At 34.8% G+C, this 22,655-nt stretch overlaps 1 protein-coding gene across 9 annotated transcripts in view; it reads right to left on the minus strand.

Annotated features, from left to right (window-relative positions):
• BRD1 (bromodomain containing 1) overlaps window positions 1-22,655 on the minus strand; it is a 67,182-nt gene that overhangs the window by 8,327 nt on the left and 36,200 nt on the right. For 7 of the 9 annotated variants that reach the window (XM_033059100.2, XM_033059104.2, XM_033059103.2 and 4 more), the window contains 5 exons: window positions 21,504-21,816; window positions 20,527-20,787; window positions 16,856-17,344; window positions 1,888-2,023; window positions 587-714 (listed from right to left, as the gene is read on the minus strand). In XM_033059100.2, the coding sequence (XP_032914991.1) occupies window positions 587-714; window positions 1,888-2,023; window positions 16,856-17,344; window positions 20,527-20,787; window positions 21,504-21,816 (1,327 nt within the window). The remainder of the gene's footprint in view (window positions 1-586; window positions 715-1,887; window positions 2,024-16,855; window positions 17,345-20,526; window positions 20,788-21,503; window positions 21,817-22,655) is intronic. The other 2 variants (XM_033059106.2, XM_033059108.2) reach the window with 2 other exon arrangements.

The raw sequence follows: 22,655 nt of genomic DNA on the forward strand, positions 1-22,655 counted from the left end.
GAGCCATGAAGGTTTCAATTAATTCATCCTTCATTTACAGACTGTTAAGAAGTATCTATGTAGAACTGTATCTGGTACATAAAAACAGTACAAGTCCTCTTCAGCACAGCTAACAAGACAGAAATCTACACTACTCTCATTCTGCAAAGAAGATGGTATTTTAATGCTGAATAGAAAATCATACACAAGCTGACAGGATGCATGCAGTCAGATTCAAGAGACTTCTCAGGTGTATATACAAGTAAGAGTCTCAGAATTTTTCCTAGTCAGAATTTATTCCACATGGCAGTAAGGGGTTACTAATCTACCACATACGATTACTAATTTTCTTTTACAAGATCTGTAAAAAAAAAACCTCATCTTCCCTTTTTATTTCAAAACCTCTTTATTTCCTCAAGCATGGATAGAAAATTAATCAAAATCAGTCAGATGCTATTCTTTTAAAAGTCTTCAAAGAGTCAAAAGCAAAATTTAGTAGTTTCTGGAAGTATATCAACAACATTTTCAGAAAGTTTAATGTATTTAAGCAGTAAAAATAAGAATATTAGAATCTGTCAAATAAATGGACAAAATAATTTTTAGTTACCAGCTGCAATTCTTGCTGCTTTGGCATAGTTTCCATTTTCAATGCATGATATCAATTCACTTCGATCTTCCAGTGTATGTCTCCGTATCAGGGCAGGTTTACCTTTACCACACTTCGGTAGACTGAAACTACAAAAGTATTAATATTAAAACCATCAAGTTTATCAAGTGATAATTAACAGTGTTCACTATAAATCAAAATCTAGAGCAAGAACTTAAATTTCATCAGTACAGAGTAAAATCAATGGAGCAAGCTCTAAAAATATTTTGAGTAACAAATACTAACAACATAAAAGCCAAAGCCCTCATTATTTTCATACACTGAGCTGCCTGGTTATCAGCAAAAGACAGTTCCACTGCTCCAACAGTTCTACTACATAAAAACTACAACTATTCTCTCTTTAATTTTTCACTACAAATTCCAGTCTTACAATTGTGAAATGTCTCTACTCAAAACAGAAATTTGTTCTTTGCACACTTGAGCTGTCTTCAAGAGAGCACAGAATCTGAACGGCAATCATACTGACAATTTGATCTAAAGTATCACATTTAAAATAGATGCAATATTAAATTCTCTTTGTTTCTGAAAACCTGTTTCACATGACTGCATTAACACCATTCCCTTAACCTGGACACATGAATAAAGTTCTCTTTTTCTGTCTAACAGATTTACTCTATACTTCCCTGTATGTGCCACCTTCATAGCCCAGGACTGGAGACAGCTACCTTTCACCCAGAGATCAGAGTTCTTTCAGAATATACACCATTGGTGAGGACTCATCAGTGGTGGCAGAAGTACCCATTCTGACAGTCCTGCCTTGAACAACAGACTCCATGGGAAGTCAATAGTTGGTACAGAGCTGCTATCACTGTAGCACCTAGACAGCAACCCACAGACTGACAACCCACAGTTCCAAAGCTGTCAAACTACCTTTTCTTTATACAAGACTCTGCTTTGCAAGTTGCCTCTCTCTTACCCTCACAAAAATAAACACACATGTTTTTAGTGCTCCAGATTAGGAAGGTAATTAAGCCAAGATACTATATGCAAAAATATATTTGTATCTTTACAGAGCAAGAGAAGCATAGTCGGTTTAAAAATGTAACTGCCTGGATAAGCAATAACCCGAATTCAACAAGAATCCCAGCAATCTTGAAAGGTATCTTGGATCTGACATAACTGAAAAAATTGAAATGCACTCTTTTTTCCAAAACGTATGCAATCCTCCAATGTGGGTCACAAGTACTATACAAAACTGGTATGTCCAGTCCCAAATCTGTATTTCATATTTACAGTTTTACCTTGAGTTACACAAGAGACTGTTACTAGATGAAATACTAGATTCTGATGCACAGCGGCGACGAGGTTCAACTTTTCGTCCTGGAGTATCATCTAATGCTCTCTCTTTACTTTCATCTCCAAACCCATTTGATAGACCTGCAGCACAACACAAAAAATAAACTGCATCAAACTGGAAATCACACCATTTTCATTAACAACTTCTTGTATTCCGACAATGCATCATTATTATTTTGTTCTTCAAGTATTTTGAATATTAACAAAATACGTAATAAGGAAGTATTAAAAACAGAAAGTTCCTGTTTTCCAGATTTTAAAGACAGGATGAACCTTCAGATAAGGTACAAAAAATAAGCAAGCAAAGATTGTAATATGAGAAATATTAAGTGGAGTTTCAAATCAGTCTTTGCAGCCATGTTTCCAACTACTAAAACGATCACGCTGCAGAAGTTAAGTAGAAAAAACCCAACAAAATAAAATGTTACAAATCAGGTTAATAGATTACCAAGTCAACAAAAAGTTTATTTGAATGTAATGCTATAATTATTAAAATCCTTTTCAAATACTGGAAGTAAAGACTGGTATGGATTTCTTCATGACACTATCTAATTCTTCCCGGTAGTCCTTCTATTTTAGTAAAGTCAGACTGACTGACACAATAATGACTGTTTTCTGTCACCAATAATCAATAATATACATGGTACAGTTTTCAATTAGCCTTCTCCTAACACAAATTTATATACATCAAAGGATAGTACATTGTAATTTCATAATTGCAATGAAAACATTAAGAAGACTTCTATATTATGATCTACTTATTTGATGGGCTTTTGCCAATCCTACTCTGGGTTTGGTATACAAACAGTACAGTCCTTATTAAGTCATTTCTATATTTGATTAAAGAGACAATGAAAAGTTTTAAGACAGCATTCTAAAGATTTTCTAGGGTGTGTGGGAGTGTGTGTGGAGATGCAGGCATTAGGACTAACACGGAAAGAATCCAGCAGAGACTCTAGAAAACTATCAGAAATGCACGCAACTAAAGGCAATGGTACCAGCCCGCAGTCAGCTACTGCAAACTGTAGGCTACAAAGAAAACAAAATTTTATATAACAAATTCAATTCTGAGCATGCTGCTCACAACACAAGAAAGAGCTACCCATCCTTACCACTACCAAGACCTGAAGGCCACCGTGATCATTGTACATTCAGACACAGTCAAACTAGGTGATGTAGCTTCACATTCCCCTCCACAGAGGGGAACAACCATGGCAAAACTCCCTTTATTAATTCTTCCAGTCTGTTTGCTACAAAGACTTCTCGAAAGGAGGTTGATAATAAGGAACTTGAGCTTAGCCAGTTACTTTGTATAATCCAGTAATTTTTCAAGCATTTCCATACAGTGACTTACAGGGCTTTCCCCTCCACCCCAGGAGACCTTCCATCTGGATTATCAACACAATTTTAGAATTTTAAGTGAAAAAAAGAGTATATTTACTCAAGTTTCTGAAAGATTTACATATAAGCATTGTCTTTCATTGTCATTTAGTTTACACTGTAAATATTCATTCAAGAGTGTTTGTTCTGTAACTCCTATATTTGCCTTTGATTTCCTACAGAAGAAAAATGATAAAGGTAGCATTGCCCTGAGTGTCAAGCACCAATCTATTAATCAGTGGTATTGATTAATCTTGTTCTCCCTCTCCCCAAGTTGATAAAAAATATCTGCAGATTCAGGAGGAGCTGGGTCCTAGACTGTGCTGGAACAGAGTATGCTTTATGAAAAAGTATACAAGGGAATTTAAGTTAACACTGTACATTTCACATGGCATTTGAAATTAAAAGCTAAAAAAAACCCCAAAACATTCTGCAAAGGACATCTCTTACATCTTGGCAAAAACTATTTTTCATTCCTCAATATCCTGTCTGACTTATCTTTCAAGTGAGGTGTATAAACTGTTTTGTTTACATCCTGCCACAAGCTGGAGACACATTATTCAAGTTATCGTTCAGGCATCTAGTTAATGTGAAGCAGCTATCAGCAGAAACAAGTCAGATCACAGACTGAATTTTAAATAGGAAGACATCAAGTAACGATTACTGCTAGAACAAGGGTACAGTTTAGGTTCCCAATGGACTGTGAAAATTGAAAGAAATACCTGCATTACAAAGAGCATGTGTAAAACATTTAACCATATATAAGCCAAGCATAACTTGGATGCTTATCATCTCTGCATACACATGTATGTACATGCATACCCAGGACAAAAAGGCTTCATATTTTTATTATTTCAATCAGTTTATGACTGTACTGTCACCTAAGTGGACATTTTGGCATTCTCAGTCTCTGGCAATGGCGTCTTCCCACTGTCAACAAGTCAGTACCAAGAAATATGTGAACATGGTAAGGAACAGGTTTTCGGCAATGCACTGGACAACCATGTGATTGCCGGATTGCTGAAGTTAAGAAACAAGGGATACAACAGAAACACGCAACTATAGAGACAGATCTCTAAGGTGGCAGCCTTACTGTAGTTTAAATATAACCTGCAAGTTTAACGACTCATTTAATTCACTTCAGATTACAGTAAAAATGTTTTATCAATCTGTAGAAAGATTACTAACAGTGATGTCCTAGTTTCTGCTGGGATAAAGCAAATTTTTTTCTGAGTAGCTGGTACAGTGCTGTATTTTGATTTGAGTGTTGATAACACTCAAATGTCTGAGTTGATGAGTAGTGCTGACAGGAAGTCAAGGACTTTTCAGTGTCTCATGCTCTGTCAGTGAGCAGATGCACAAGAAGCTGGGAGGGAGCATGGCCAGACAGCTGATCCAAACTGGCCAAAAGGATATTGCATACCATGGAGTGCCATGCCCCATAGATAAACTGATGGGAGTTGGCTGGGAAGGGCTGATCACTGCTGGAGGCAGGGTTGGACACTGGTTACTGGGTGCTATGCAACAGTACTCTGTACCACTTGTTTCTCTTGGGTTTTATTCCTTTCTCCTATTAGTACTACTATCGTATTTTACTTTGTTTCAATTATTAAACTGTTCTTATCTCAACCTAGAGGTTTCACCTTCTTCTGATTGTCACCCTCATCCCACTGAGAGGAGGGAGGAGTGAGGAAGTGAGAGAGTGGTTGGGTGGTACTCGGTTGTGAGTTGGGGTTAAACTTTGGTAAGTGGGGGGAAAAACCCCACAACATTTTTTACAAAAAAGGAATAATAATGGTGTGTAAAAGAATTTAGAGCTTCTCAGACATATTTCTCTCTTGCTTGTGGAAATATGAAAAACAAAGAACATGCAAACTATCAGCAGAAGTAATTTTCCTGAGCATCAAGCCCCAAATGACAGGAGCTTACACAATCCATGAGACTCCAGTTTACACTTCAGAAGTTATAAAGAGTAGGCATTATTTTAAGAAAGGAAAACCTCAAGGCTTATTAAAAAACAAAAACAAAACAAAAAAAAACCTCACTCATATCTAGTCATAGATGAAGCAGGTTTACAAGTAACCTTGTAACTTTTTTGAAAAAAAAATGAGGAAATAAAATCTAAGTACTTTATGGTAGTAGCACTGATGTGCAAAAAAAGTTATATATACTACATGATTTGGTTTCTGTTATATCATTACAAAACTATTTTCTGCCATGAATCATGAAACACTCAATGACTTGCAGCTGCTAGAGTAAGTGAAATTAAAGATCTCCATTTGCTCTAAGGAACTTGCATTTTATTGAATCAGTAGATATAACTAAGAAGGCCAAATAAAGACAATCCATGAGATCTAACTCATCCTGCTTGCAATTTTCCAAAAGCTCATGATTTTGTTGGATCAATGAGTTTTCTCTACAGTCATGAATGAAATTTTATGTCAGGTACTAAACTTCTTACACATATTGTCTCACCAACACGACTGAATGATCCTCTTCTTCCTCCCAAAAGTCCTAAAGATCAAACTAAAAGCCTTTCGTTAGCGGTTCATTTTCTTTACTTTTTCCCTCTGCTCTTAAGTTTCTTCAAAAAAGCAGTCCACTCTCAAGAGGTAGAACTTAACTTTTTTCAATTAAAAAGGGAACTCTCAAACAATGAAGTCTGCTATAAGTCTTAAATGCAGAGTTACTGCCATTTCTAATCTTCATCGCAATTTCAATCTACATGGAAAATCTACTGCCTTGCCAATCATAGTATAACACATCCATTTTGAAAATAAAGAAATGCTAAGACAAAAAAAGTAAGGCAAAGATGCTCAGCCTGATGCTTTTCCACAGCTCTCGCTGCACTGAAAACTGTATATATCAGGCAAAGTTCAAACTTTTTCTCAACAGCACCAGTTTGTGTTCTTAAGCTACAATTAAAACTTTCACTGACTACCCACATCAAGCAAATTAGAATCTTGTTGCCCATACTAAATGGAAGCAGGAAAAGGTAATTTCCAAAAGAGAGCAGAAGTTTGGAAAACATGGTAGAGGAACAAAGCTCTGTATAGTCCAAACAGCAGCACAGCAAGTCCACGAATGTACAAAATGCTGCCCCAGAATACTGAATTGTACATTTCAGACTGTAATCACATCTTACAGTTCTGCTGAAACAAAACGAAAGCAGTAGAACTTGCACAAAATTATTCTACAGCAGTTAAAATTGTACTATATGTAGCTTGATGCAAAACCAAGCACATCCAAATGTAAGATGAAATACTCTCCTAAAACTAGAGCTGAAAAGGCTGAGATTCAACCACTAAAAAACCGAGAAGCATTCAAAAAATCACTGCACACAGCGCACCAGCACTTTTGTAACACTATTTAGTCTAATTTACAGTCACAACCTGTGCACTTACCCAGAACCAGTGACGTTAATCTTCATTAAAATATATATACAGTAGAGGAAAATGTGTTTTATTAAAAAGAAAAGCATTTTTTTCTGGGTAGGCTTCACTTCTCCAAGGAAGATAAGACTTTTTGGGGGGAAAGGAAGAGGATGCAGATGTAGCATTCTTAGCTAATCTGCGCTCACAGAACATTTTCTGGGAATAAGAATGCTGGGACTGGTAAAACTCTGCGACCAATCTGTGTCACATATACTACAACACGTACAACTTTGTAACTTACGGAAATGGGGCAATATATTGAATGAAGAGCATAGTTTCATATATGTCAAAGACTTCCTCCAAGAGTGTTCATTTCTATTTGTTTTTTGTTTTAAGGATGGCTGGTGTCTCCAACATGATCCAAATTAATTACTTCAAATGTAATTGTCTTTCTGCGTTCCAAAATGATCATTTAATTGAATTCCATTCCATGTTGAGGATAACAGAAAATAATTAGGATCCAAAGAGATAAATACCCAGCATGATATTAGTTAATATGAGAACCTGGAAGACAGTGAAAAAGCCATTAAGTCTCTCTGAAAGGAAACAGAGCTTTCAAATAAATAAGCCATCCTTATAGCAGTGTCCAGAGACAAGTGAGAATGACACAAGTGTCCCACATATTCTATCACTAAAAACTAAGGTTTCTAAAGGGACAATCTAAGTAAGTTTCACTTTGATTAGGGGTCTTTCTTGAAAAAGAAAATATTGAAAGTCATTGAAAACACAGAATACAACCTCCATGTGTATGATATACATCAAGAACACAGTTTAGAAATATATCTAAAAATACCTCCAGTAGGAGTAAGAAAGGGGATGTCATTGATTTAGGGGGATTTATATATACAGATAAGCACACATAGGATAATGGAATACTTGAAGGTAATAAATCATCAAAAGTCACTGTATTCTTAAAATGCAAACCTTGGAAGTGGGGAGACTGCAGAAACAGGAAGGCATCCATTAAGGTTTTTTTTAGAAGTAAGAGCCTAAGACCCTAACAGTAACCCTTTAAATGTCACTTCAAACAGCAACTTCTAGAGTGCAGTAGGACTATTAAACACAATTCTTTTCGGAATACACAGATGAATAGCAGAAGACATTGAAGTTTCCAGTGCTTAAAACAGTCTGCAATATGCAGACAAAATGGAAGCCAGCTACTCAAAGACTACAAAACCTGGTGTGAAGAATCCCCTCGGAAACAGAGCTTTCAGAACTTGCTTAAAACCTGGTCATGGCTAAAGACAGCAAAGACAGCTCAATATGAGCCCAGGATGTGGTACCTACATGCTAAACAGCAGTACTTTTCAAGATTTTAACCAGAAAATGTTAACCTTTAAAGGGTTAAGTGACACAGAACAAATACAGTTTGGTGGCTCAGTGAATGGCCTGTTTGATGGGTTCCAAAAGGATGCCAAAGAATTAATCTTGTGGCTACTAATTTTCTTCAAATCTGAGAATAAGAAGTGTCTCTGGCAAATCAGATGAGACTCTGATACAACAGCAAAATCTGATTTACACAACAGAAAGGAAAACTAATCAACATTTAATAACTCCAGCTTCCATAAGATAAGGATCATACATTGCTCTGCACTACAACAGGATCTCTGTACTGTAGGATGATTATTCAAGGCATTTTAAAATATGCAAGTGGGAGGTAACCTTAGTGGAGGAGTTTGAAAACACTCCAGAAAACTCTGAAATGAAAAAAGAGCATACCAGAGGAACCATTTCTCAAAAAACCAAAATTTACAACTTCTAAGACAGTATCAGCTTTTCCTGTGGTACAAACTGATGAAGCTGTAGAGTAGAAAATGCCATTAAAAAGTGCACACACAAAATCTGAAAAATTCAAAACTAACTGCACAAACTGAATTCCTGAATCAGCTTTGGTTTATATAAATTATTAAATGTAAAACAGATGATTGCAAAATACAAGCTTTAAGTGCCTGAATCACATACAGACCACTGGTATGTCATTTAGGATTCAAGACATTTCTATAGAAAGTCAGTGATATTTAGGATCATTTACTTCCAATTACCTTGGCAAAAATTACTTAAGAGGATTTAAGATCTGAATCTTTTTTCCAAACAGTTTTTTGCTGATTTAGGCCCAAATAGTCAAGATCCTTAAGAAAGAAACAAACGTTTTTAAACATATTCAATTTGAAGTTTTTTACTTTCTCACCTACAAAAGCCTGATATAAATGAAATAATCTGTAGAGATTTCTTAAAGACTTAAATCAATAAATATTATTTTAATTCACAGCTTATATAATGAAAAAGCATGATAATTATTTATCAATATACTGCATGAAAATCTTAGTGCCTAGCAGTCTTTCAGAGCAGCCCAGCAGGAGTTACACCTACAAAGGCTGCTCCATTTCCTGAACCAAGCTGTTCCTGAATGGAACTAACTTTTGGAATTTACTACCTACAGGATTTTACACAGAGCTTTTATCAACATAGTTTTTTCTTCATTGAAAGTAAAGGCTTCCCTGTAATTGTGAGAACACAATTTTTGGGCTCCAGAGAAAAGGAAACAGATGGCCAGAGAACTCCAGAGCTCTCCTATGTAAGTAGGTCCAGCAATTCTATTCTATTAAAAATAAATAATTTAGCATTTATTTGCCTTCTATAGCCATTTAAGAAAACTGGTTCATAATTTGTTCCTCTTTCTAGGATAGGGAACAGAAAATGAAACTGAAGTTGCTACTTGAAAGAAAGATCAAGGCAGAAATCTACCACTCCTGAGATGTCACACAGGATACCACAGTAAACTGCAAATCTTTGAATTCCTTCAGTGAGTTACACAGTATTCTCAGTCCTAATTTTCCAGGGTTTTTTTTACCTTGAGAGGTATTTCACACAGGGAGATTAAAACTTCATGTGATTCAGGGTAAAAATTCAGTGCTTTACAGCCTCCTTCTACGATAGCTTGCAGAGTACTCGAGGAAGTGCATGACCTGAGTCCTTTGAGACTGGAACATCATACTAAAAAATTATTCCAGCCTAGCAAAAATTAACAGTGCTTGGTATCCTAAGATTGTGTTCCTGGCTTCATTGACAGGAGCTGGAAAGATCAAATGAGATGTTTCACTGCTCATGCAGTCAACCTGACAGTGCTTGAAGGACTGTCAAGTGAACATAATCAAGAGCTATTAAACACCAGCCCAGTTTTGCTATTTTTAGGCAAAACTGAACAAAAGAGTTAAAATAAGGCTGACTTGCATTCTCATGTCTTCGTGTCCAATCAGATGACTCCATAGCTGCTTTTTTTCCCCTCAGACTAAAAGTACTTTTTATCTTCAACACAGAATTTTTTTAGAGAACTCGGGAGTTAGCCATGCTTATCAGCTGAAGGTTAGTTCTTAGAATCTGCTTTTGTCTCAATTTTTTTCCAATGCCATGCTGTTAGGAAATAATTTCTGAGCATTATTATGCCTTTGGAGGGAAGGGGAAAAGGAGAAGTCAAGGAAGAAAACAATAAAAGGAAGAAGAGAAAATGAAATCAAAGTGGGAGCATTACTACATTAGGATAGCATGGTCTGTCAAAGTGACAGCATGACCATGACCGCTGTTTTGGAAGCAACAAAATAAAGCAACTTTACTTCCATTTTACCCACTCTTGAGTATTACATGTTTCTTTGTATGGGATATCTTCTTAACGTGCAACACTTCCCCTGTGCATGCCAAAGAAATTACATCTGGGCACTACAATGACAAACACAGTAGAGAGCTATTCAATTAAAGCTATCCCCAAACACTGGACTGCGTGTATGATACCATGGACAGGTACACGCTACCATAATTAGTCTTTACAGAGGACATTGCTCTGTGCATGCAAATACATAATCTAATCTGTTCTCACTGAGTGGGGAAAAGGGAAAAAAAAATCACAAATCCACACACAAACCTTCTCTGAGAGACATTAACCTGCAGTCAATCATACATGTAAATTGTCCCACTCTTGCCACTCACAGAAGAACAGGCCGTAAGTGACAGGTACTTGTGCCTGCCAGGTTCAGAGCCTGACCTACTGTTGGAGTCAGTGCATTAACCTTTTCTATTGTCCACCTAATAAATCAGATCTGTGGGGCAGTATGTGGGGGTTGGACTAGATAACCTTTAAAGGCCCCTTCCAACCCAAACTATTCTATGATGTTCCAAACAGGTTAGCTGACTTGATCCATTGTATGTCTGGTAAGAGGGGACTTCACCAAATCTAATCCTGTGAATTTGAAGGTAGGTCATCTATATTCAGTCCCCAGCATTGTGGCAAGACTCTTCTTAAATAACTTAAGAACACACTTATAAAAAATATAGAGTGAATCTTCAAATTCACTGGCTTTTAAAATATTTTCAATAAATCCCAGTTCTGTTTACCATCTGCACCACACAGAAAAAAATAGTCTTAAATGTCACAGATGAAGCACATAGGGGATTATGACATTTAATTTTTTAGAAAGACAAACCTGGGCCAAGAAATGAGCTAAGGATTAAAACTTTTAAAAAAAGAAAACAAAAAGAAAAAAAAAATTAAAAAGCAGTACCAGAATACAGTAAAAGGCTCCACAATTCCTACAGCATCAAAACAAATGGAAGGGCTTTTAGAAATATTTGTTTATTATTACAGAAGATTTGGTTATAAGCATCTTAGACAACACAGCAATTATATGTTGCGTACTAATAATTAAGATCTTAAAAATAACCCAAAAGACATCACTTTCAAAGAAATTAGCATGCTTAAGACCCAAGAAAAATTTCCAGAATACTAGTGTATAACATATGTTATGCATGCACACATCTCACAAGTCTTGAAAAAAGCACCAAGTTGTCATTTATCCAGGAGTTCATCAACCCCCAACATTCTCAACTATGTTACTCAAAATTCCCCTTATTTTAATAAAATAAATCAAGAAATAGGAAAAGGATTTTTCATAGTCAGGCAGTTGATACTATGATTATTTATATTTAATAAAACCAGAAGGAACATTTATTTCCTTAAAAACCACTGCGAGTGTTGATTGGTATAGTTTCCTACTCCATCTTTCTGCCTTATGCACTTATTTTATTCTGTGTGTATTACAAAACCCTCCCCTATCTCTCAGAACGTTCCCAGAAATTAAATTGGCAGAAATTTTCATAGGGTTGGTAGAACCCCTGTCTAAAGTTTGAGTAGGCCAAAAAGAAATTTAAAAAAATGCAGCAGGGTTCTTTTTTTTTCCTCCTAACTTCTCTCCTTAATTTGCTTTATTTTCTTAGCAAATGGTCCAACATTTGCCAGTGGCCTATCAACCTACCAGGAAACCAATTAACCAAACTTACCCTGACAACTCAACATGTTGTCAGACTCCTGCAGTCCCCAAGTCTCTGCACAGACAAATTTAACTATCCAGGGAATAATTCCTTTTAGGCATTCACAATCTCCTCACAATCGCCAATACTTTGTTTGCAAATACACCTTAAAATGTTTTATGTTTCCAAACCTCCTGCAGTCAAACAGCTAAGTTCTTGGACACTACTAAGCGCTCAAATAATTAAATTTCAAATCAGACTTCACATGAAACAATTACTATGCATTTAAATACAACAAATCAGGACTGTGGATCTATCAATAGATTTAGTCAAATCTTGATTAATAAATATCAATTAGCGATACATATATATATGCATATATACACACACACTCATAGTATCGTTCCTGTCTATGCTAACCAGAAATTATACCAATCTGGTTTTTTATTTTCACTGAGGAACCTTCATTTTAGTTTTTTAAATTTACTTCGAGGACATAAGTTTCTTAAATATGCATGTTTTACTTTCACTTCCTCCATTTAGTGAATGGCAGCTGAATGTTGAATATATGAAGCCTGACTTTTAACCAAATTGGCCTGTGATCCAGATATTAATTAGAAATCAAGTACTCAAGAACTAAGAAATAAACTGTGTTCCATTTCACTCCAGACACATCTACCATTAGCATATCAAATTAAGTAATAGTGGTCCTCACTACAATATTAAATTCTATCAAAAGCAAGTGGAATTCATATACAGGTTACTTCCATCATATTGTAGCAGTAATGCAGAAACAAAGCTAGCCCAACATTTACTAACAGATTTAATATGGAATCTGTTGTATACTGATAATTATATGTGAAGTATGTATTAAGAAATGATAAATTCCCCACTCTGCTTTTTACTGTGTGAATATTCCACCTCAGTGATCCATATTCTAAATACTTGTTTACATGTGTTTCAGTATGTTGAGAAAATCTGTGTAGCTGGAATCAAAATTATGAAGTAAATTACATACTCACTGAAATTTTCTACTGCTGCATTTGGACAAGAAATAATAGAAACACAACATGCTGCGCTATAATAATCACTATTTGAAATCCTGATTCTGTGGTAAGTTACAGTGGTTATTTTAGGTTGTTTATTTTAAATACTTTGATTCTAATTAAAATAAAGAGTACTGTAACGGTAACTGAATTATTAACCTAAATTTACAAAAGCTTAGAAATGATTAGTAACACCAAGTACACAGGCAAATCTCATCTGATCATAATCTAGCTTTTTACAATGTTAAAAAAGGTTTCTTAAAACAATTATTTGTTCCATCTTCTATCTTATTTACACACAACTGATACAGGCAAATTTTTAATGGTCAGTAAAATTTACCTTCTACCCATTAATCAGTTTCATTTTTCTCTGATGTAATAACTGCACAAAGTATGCCCCTGACAAAAAGGATTCATCTTTATAACAAAAGAGCAAGGTAAGTATACAATGGGTATTTTGAAAAGGTCATTGAACTTGTCACAGTTAAGACTTGACATGCCCAACCCTTAAGAATCATATATCAATCTCTGATGACACCAAAATTTCCTAAGTAAACCAACGCACTTGTTTTGGAAATTGTCGCTAGATACCATGTGAAGCAAACTCAAAATACATCAAGTACGTATAGGAAATCTTAAAGCACATCTCCACTATGTAGCTGTCAGTTTCTACATAGCAACTAAAAAGACAGATGTACTCTGTGATAATGCCCTAGGAGAGCACTAGGAAATTTAAATTTAAGATTACATTACACTCCTGCTTCATATATTGTACAGATTCACATATGAAAGGTCAGAGTATTGAAATTAACTGCTTTCAGTCCTGTTTGAAGGTTAACTCATCTTGTTCAACAGTCCCCTATTTCTGAAAAAGAGCTGGCATTTCAGTAATGTTGTGTATGAAACCAACAGCATGTGGGACACCACACTTATGAAGAAGTGTATCAGTGGATCCTATGTGTCTTTCTTGAAAGTAACAAAAAACATCAACCCCAAATGCAAGTTAAAAGAACAATAAAAGCAGTCTAAGAATAATGAAACCAGGTAGGTGTGGTTTTACTCAACTAAAACTTCAGAGTCTTCCTTTGAACTTTGTCATGTAAAAATACAGGAGTGACAAGAAAGGGAGAAACACTGAAGAGATGGAAGAGTAAGGGACAGAAACAAGGCATCCTTAAATAATGCCAAGAACCCTCATACTAGCTATGAATAGGTAAGAAAGAAAAAATATGTGACAGTGCAGCTCTCGACCACTTAAAAATGTCAATGCTTTGCATATTAAGCAAAGTTCTTTTTTTATGTATTCAGTAAAATTAAGGATAGTCAATATTCACACCATTTAAAGAAAACTGTGCAACAATAATTTATTTTCAACAGCAGGGATTTCCCACAAAGCTGCTAACTCATGTCAATACACACAAGAAGCCTGTTGCATGCCTTTTCCTGTGACTGGATGGCTTTGGAAGGAAAAGCTCTGCTGGATTCTATTGAATAAAAATATTTTTACCTACAGCATGAGATTAAATTTCCTAAAACATAACCAAATAGAAAGAATGTATTGCTGTATACATCACCTAATGCACTTTAATCACAACACAACATTTGCATGAATCAATACCAGCTGCATACAGAAAAAACCTCAACTGCTTTTAAATCTTGGTAAATATCTGACATTTGTGCTGGCTTCCTGCTGAACTGTAGCTCAAGATAGCTGCCAACTGCAAATTGCTTAAATTAGTGTGGAGACACAAATTTGAAAATAACACGAGGAATAAAATTTTCTATGTGAAAGCAAAATGTTTGGTTGCAAACAGGAAAACGAATCAAAGGAATAAGATCTAATAAACTGCCACATCTGTATGAACCATATATGATTAAAGCACAAGATTAAAAATAACTAGAACACTTTCAGGTGACCTTTAATTGGCTAAACTGTTTCATTTCACTCTTCTTGAACAAGTACAAATTCTAACTATAAATGCCCCCTAAGTATTAGTTCTATATAAATTTAATTCTCTTTATATCTTTATTAGTTTAAGAAGAGACAATGTAATTTTGCTTTAAAATAACAATAACAGAAAAACTTTTAAACTTCTGGATTTTATTCCTGTAGCTGGGTTGTTAGTTTTGAAGATAATCAAAAGCGTATTTGCTCTACATACACTTAACTCCACAAAGAAAAATGGTTGAATTTAAACGTATTCAGAAATTTAGTGGGTTTTGGTTTGTTGCTGCCTTCTTTTTTCCCTTTAAGAATTAAGTTAGTTTTCTTACAAAATAAAAACCTTTTCTTCCTCTAAGGAAAAAAAAAAAATCACAATATTTATGTTTTGTATGTTTAAGATACAAATTTCCAGGAGTTAGTACTAATTCCTGGTGTGATCTAGTACAAAATGATTCACTGTGTGTGATAAAATGCAATCTATATACAGGTACATAATTAAAACATCTAGATTATAAACTGGCAAATTAGGACATTTGGAAACCAAAGTTTTTTATATTATTAATAAAGATTAACTAATGTGTATTATCACACTGCCTTCACTTGGTACTTATTTCAGAACTAAAGTACCAGATCAAATCTGCATGCTCTTTCCAAGCTCTTGGGAAAATGAATGGAAGTTGGGGCTTTCCAAACAGGCTAACCAAACAAAATCCCAAAAATATAAATGAAAAACAACTCCCCTCAGTAAATTTTATGCAATATTTTCTCATGCTATGATTCCAGCATTAAAATCCTTGGTGTCCTCAGCTGATCAGTCAAAAAAAAAAAAAAACAGCCAATCAACCAATTTTTAAAAGCGCACCACCCCACACCCCCAAAAATCCTGTTATTCAAAACAGAAATATTCCCACTGAACAAAAAAGAAACAACTCTTTCATTCAAGGAGACAAAATCCTCACATGCTGTTTTCATACCTGCATATGGGTTCTCAACATGACAATGAAACTCAAAAATTATTTCAAAGATAATAGAAAAGTCATAGCAATCGATGACATAAAGGAACTATCTATTAATTTCCTCATGCTGCTTTTCTTCCTCAAAAGTTTTACACAAACTTCTCAAATAAATAGAACTATGGTGTGCTAAGAGAAGATTCATGTCTTGACCTGTTCTGCACTAATGTATCAAGATAACATTTTCTTTAAAATATCATTTAGAGAAGTCTCATTAGGAGCATAATCTTACCTTCAACTCTACTTAAAGTGTACAGACTAAAGAAAAAGAACCACGTGAAGCGTCACTATACGTTGAGATTTTAACACTTCCATAAAATACATGGATATACAAAGTGTCCCATACATAGTCATCAGTTTCATAATATAACAATATGCTTGGAGTAACATTCAGCAAAATGACATCTTACATGGCACAAGTATTTTTTTGTGCTCCTGCTTACAAACCTTCTAGTTTTGGCATCATATGTCAAGTTTCCAGGTAATTTAACAGGGAATTTTTGAAAGAGGAGTTGATTCATCTTTCCTACAGGTTTCACATGCACCCATATGTGTAATCTTAAAAACTGCATCATGAAACTAAAGAACCCACATTTGGTTCAGTAAGTCTAATTGTCAAGGGCCAACTCAAAAATGAATAATAATTTTCTGAACTGCAACTACTCAGTTGTGAGGACAACTGTGAGGACTGTTTCAAGTGCTAAAATCTGAAGATTAACAATCACACGTATGTAAAAATGAACAGCTATGTTAACTTTCCAGATGCATCCATTCAAATAAGTTTTGTAAACATTTACCTGTATCCAAGCGCTTTACAGGGGACTCATCATCAACCTCAGAATCTCCACATGCACTCCTTGATCTTTTCCTTGGGTGCAGAAGTGTCTCCAACCTTGGAAGGACTACAGACAAAAAGGTTTTGGTCCCTAGCTGTGGAGAAGTTGGCTGGGTTTCAGTGTTCTTTGCAGACTTTTGGGGGCTTATACTTTTCGATTTGCAGAAGAGAATGGATGTACGTCTGTTTACATCAGTTGATGACTCAGCTACAGCAGAAACAGTCGACTCATTGAGATTACTGTCAAGTAAGTGTTCTGGAGTGTGTCCATTTATTTCTTTCTGAATGGAAGTGCTATATAATTCATTATCAAATTTTACTCTTTTGTAAAGCTTACTCTGCTCTGGATTGAGTTCTACTGGTTTGAGGGTTGGTGGTTCTGAATTAGTCTCCAAGTTTGAAGGAAGAGGTAATGCATCTGATGGTTCAAGTTTAGGGGGAGATTTATCTCCTGAAAAAATTATAAATAGAGTGTGATTTTTGAAAACCTGTAGTTATAAAGTCTATTATAAAACTCACTATAAATGTGCAGCCCACCAAATAAATTGTTGTCTGGAAACAAAGCATAACATTTTAAAACCAAAACTTGTCTAGCAACAATCTGTCCTAGTTAGTAGTTCCTACTTTTATCCTGGGAATGTAACAGGGGTAGAAAAGAAGATGTCTATAGCTGGTGTTAACAATTTATACCCGGATAAGTACTTTCTTCTTCTCATGCAGTTATGTTAGTTTCATTAACTAAAAACTACAAAATCTATGTTTTATTATTAAGTTGGGGTGGCGGATGATTATCTGTTAAATGCAATTATATTGCCATTCAAGCAAAATTTTTGATAACATACATTTTTATCTATTTCACCCTATCAATATTTACCTTACCTATGAAAAATTTTATCAGCTAACCAATACAAAAGTACTTATAACTTGTTCTAATTCAGTGAAGCAAAATGTGTTACAAAACCTACACAAGGGCATGATTTGTCAAGCCTTTTTACAGTTGTGAACTTTTATCTATCAAATAGTAATCAAAATGGGGAAGAAAAACCCAACATCCCCAAAATCTTGCAGATTGATTAGCCACTAGTTAACAAATAACACACTTGATAATGCAGATTTGATATGACAAATCAGAAAAAACACCCTCTACCATTTTTCTTCAATCCCCTTCCCCCCACATTTTAGTATTTTTTTAGTATGATTATGTCCCACTCAATTCCACTAAATCCACACTGGGAAAAGACAACAGAGATATGACAGTGAGTGTATAAAAGTAGTTTCAGTTTTTCATCACAAGTTATGGGAAAGAAAATAAACATTCTAGTATTGCAGCAATCCCTAATACAAATAGAAGGATGTCCCAACCTATAATTATAAACTCAAAAAGATGTTAAAATCTTTCTAGCTTCCAGAAGACTCTTTCAAAATATAAGAAAGGAAATACTTATTCTAGAGTAACTGTATAACATTAACATATTATTTATGTCATCACATAAAATATTTAAACTTAATTAAATTGTCTATGCCACCTAAAGAAAGGTGTAAAAGCCTCAAGTGTTTAAGTTGTCCATTTGCAGTTTATTTTGTTTGGCTTTGGTCCAGCAATGTTTACTTTGAAATCAATAATTTCTAAGCACAGAAAAGTCTTTACCCCATTGTTTAAGGTTTAATTAAACAATAGCATAGTTCTTATTTTAAAAACCTGTTTTTAAAATACAGTGTGACTGTGCTCACACCATTTGAAGGCACACAGGTATTAGAATTGGTAACTAATATCTCAGGAAGACTGTAGAATGAAATGTACAGTCAGACAAGCACATTTAAACTACCAGTCATTAAAAAATCTGTACTTTAGAATCTCCAAGGTGACTTCCTTTATGAACAAATTCTGATTTTCTTACAACTAATCAGAACATATTCACAGAAATACAGAAGAACATAAAACCACACGAGAATTATTTAGAAATAAAACCTAAATTTCATGGGGTTATTCTGGTACTGTATTTTTCACATTATCGAAGACTAGAAACAGAATTGCAAGGGGGTAATTCACAGTATTATCAAAGTCAGCTCCTGTAGAGATCCTGGGCACAGGACTTTAATACTTTTCTTATCTTTTTTTGGGCAATTTGTTTGCTTTACTCCTCTATGTACCTTCTATTTGAGAACTGAAATTTGAACTAATTATTACTCTCCACTAGATCAGAAACATAACTCTCCACTAGATCAGAAACATAACAACCAACCCTGGATCATGCCTCTCATCATGTTTTATTTAAAAAAGTATACTGTAAATATAAGAAAACCACTACTGCTCACTTTGGACTACTTTTTTTCACAAAAAATAGCTGAAGTTAAAGGTTGAGGCAAAAAAATGTTAAGCTACAAATTTAAAAAAAAATGTGGATTCATTAGGTGCCAAACCCCATATTCCTAAAGAAATATATTTAATACCATTATCATTTGAAGACTAAAAAAAATACCCAAATTTTAAAAAATCCAAATCATTAAACGTTTTGAGAACACTTAAAAGCTTCAGGACAAGATAATGTGCTTATTCATGTACGCTTTTTCTACCAACGCACAAATCTTCAAGTTCTATGTTTAGAACTAAACACTAAGCTGCTGTGTGAATGGCAGTTAAGGACAATCATTTTATTGACTTCACCTTTCCAAAATTTTGATAGCATCAAGTCACAACAAATAAAGACTATTTTATTAACTACCATGCTACCACTTTCTCTTGAGCTCTTTCCTCCTCCTATTCAATGCATTTATTAAAAAATGAAACACATCTCTAACTCTCCTAAAGAAAAAGTTTCTTAGAGCTAATCATGAAACAAAGTCAATAGAATTCTTATTTGAGTGAGAGATTTTCTTTGGATTGTTTAAAAATGAGCAATATAAACCTCAGAAACTCATTTAAAAGCTTAGTATTTAACTAAAATTTTAACTCAGTCCTTCCCGCACACTGCTCTCACTGAAATTAATGGCAATTAGCCAAGTTTTGAGACAAATGTTTTGAGGAGGAAGAGAAACAAAAGGGGAAGAGCTGGGCAGATAGGGCTGACTTGATTCTACAACATGAAATTTGTTAAGTCTTACCAATAGTTATCTTTATTTAAAATAGATAAATAAATAAGCAAAAAACCCCAACGCCTACCCATCTCCCCCCTTTAAGTCTGGAGTAGTGAATAAAAATGGCTAAAAACCTAGTACAACACCCTGAGTCTTCATTACCATTGACCTAGTCTCACATGATCCCTAACATATATTTTGACATTTAAGTGTATTTATAAAAGTACAAAGGTATTTTCCACTCAGGCATTTCCAACTGCTTTTTGTACAAGATTGTTTGCACTTTCATTTTTTATCATTTAAGTTTTTTAAAGTCTTGCTACCATGAAAAAGAACGGAGCAAGGTTTCTCAAAAGATCGTTCTACTCTTAAAATACTTGTTGTGATTAAGCAACTATTTTCATATTTTAAAACTACTCTTTTAATTTCAAAATCAGTATTTTAAATTTAATTAATGTTAATTTATCAAATTCTTTAATTCACACTATTACTTACATCACAGCATCTGACTGAAGCAGTTCAGAACAGTATTCATTTAAACCTGGTTTACAATCTTACCTTCTTCTTCTCCGTCTTGTTCTAATGCTGCACTTTCTTCTTCAAAACTTCCAATACCTGATTCTATTTGAGGAGCTTGGTTGTGCTGCTGACTGAGTTTGTTGCGAATAATGCTGATTTCTTTCTTTAACAGCTTTGCTCTTTTGCTCCTTGACCCACTGGATTTCATAGCACAGGTAAGATCAAGTTTTTCTAGCAGCTCTCTCAGCTGTTCTTCCAAGGACATATGTGCTCTGTTTGCAGGATTCAGTAACCTATCCACTGAAGTCAAAACACGTACAATTGAAAACGTGTTAGCATTTCCCAGAATATTTCTCAGAACAGTAATACCAACAGGGGAAAGAAAACAAACCTGAATTTGCATGCCAAAACAAAAAAAATACTGTCAAAAACCTATTTAGATGATAGTCAGAAATACTGAAATTAATTCCTACTATTTATTTACTATTTTTCTTATTCAGCATTTTGCTCAAAAAAACCTAAGTAGTAGAGCAAAGAAGTAAAAGGTCAGAAGGAAGGTTATAAAAGAAATGTGTTATTGTCCTTACTTCCAAAGCTTAGAAAACTCACATGTATGCAAAAAAAAAAAAAAAAAAATTCCTAGTATTACAAATATGCTCAATTTTTCGAGTATGTTATTTAGGAAGGTGCTGACGTTTATGAACATCGACATTCATCTTCCATGCCTTATAAGCATATACAATCATATGAAAGAAACGACTCAACTTAAAAACCTTCTCTGTGTAAATTGTTAAATTAGGCTCTGATACTGCCAAAATAAGAATCCAGATAGCACAGATGTCTAATGACAGATCTGGCAAAACGGGAACACCAGACTCTTTCAAGCAATGCTTTTAATGGGGGTGGGGAATCTAGCTAGCAAACTGAACAGCAACAACCCTAAACATCTATATGGAACATAGACCCTATGTGCAATGAAAAATTCAACTTTCAAACATAATTGAAAAACATCTTACCATCTTCCCAAGAGAAAGGTTGGGGTGACTCAAGTTTAGGCCGTTCTGATAAGTGCATTCCAGTTTCATTGTTATAACCAATTCCTTCAGCATCTCGCCTGGCTTGCCTGAGAACTACACCTCCTTGATCTCTTAACCGCACTGCAGCTCTATAGAATATTGTATCTTTCGCATTGTATTTCATACAGTTATCTATGATCAGATTGAAGTCTTCTTCAAACTCAGCGAGGTTTCTATAGCCTTGAGCTTCTAACCGTTTCCTCATGGTAGAGAAATCCATAGGATGTTTAATATGATCCAAATAGTCTGGAACCTTTGAAGAAATATTTAAAACACAAATGGGCAAAACTGCTTTTTTCCAGACAAAGTAACATTAGTTACTAACTGATCCACTTTCTAAGTGTATTTTGTAACACCTCAATAGAAGAAATTTAAAAATGTAACTTAGAATTGCACATCTTGATATTACAAATATTTGCATGCCAACAGAAGTTTACACACTACAATATTCTGCATCTTGGGTAACAAGTCTGAGCTCTACTAAGAGATACTGAAATTACTTTTTCTTGGGAATTCTGTGGTTTTATGTACTCCTGCTTCCAGGCAACTAGTCATAGGACAAGGGAGAATGGACAAAGTTGCACCAGGGTCAGTTCAGGTTGGATATTAGGAAAAATTTCTACACTGAAAGAGTGCTTTAGAATTGAACAGGCTCCCTGGGGAAGTAGTGCAGTCATCATCCGTGGAAGTGTTCAAAACACACAGGTGTGGTACTTTGCAATGTGGTTAAGTTGGCATGGTGGTTTTAGGTCAAAGAGCGAACTTGATGATCTTGGTGGTCTTTTTCAGCCTTAGGGATTCTACACACAATAAACAGATGTGTATGCACACACACACACATAATCTATCTAGTTTCACCTTCAAGTAAAAACGTAATATCTGCATTGCAATTTTTGTTATCCTTCGAATTTGCTTTACCAAAATCATCTTACTGAAAAGTATCAGTATGTACCCAACATTCCATACAAGTATTTCCCAGAAGTTCCTTTGGCATATAAACATAAAAAGGCTTTCATGGCAGTAAACCATAACTCATAATGTTAATTATCAGAATAAAGAATAAAAGGTAACACTGTTTCTAACTCTGCATGT

This window comes from Catharus ustulatus, chromosome 4, assembly GCF_009819885.2.
Source record: "Catharus ustulatus isolate bCatUst1 chromosome 4, bCatUst1.pri.v2, whole genome shotgun sequence".
NCBI classification, from domain to species: domain Eukaryota; kingdom Metazoa; phylum Chordata; class Aves; order Passeriformes; family Turdidae; genus Catharus; species Catharus ustulatus.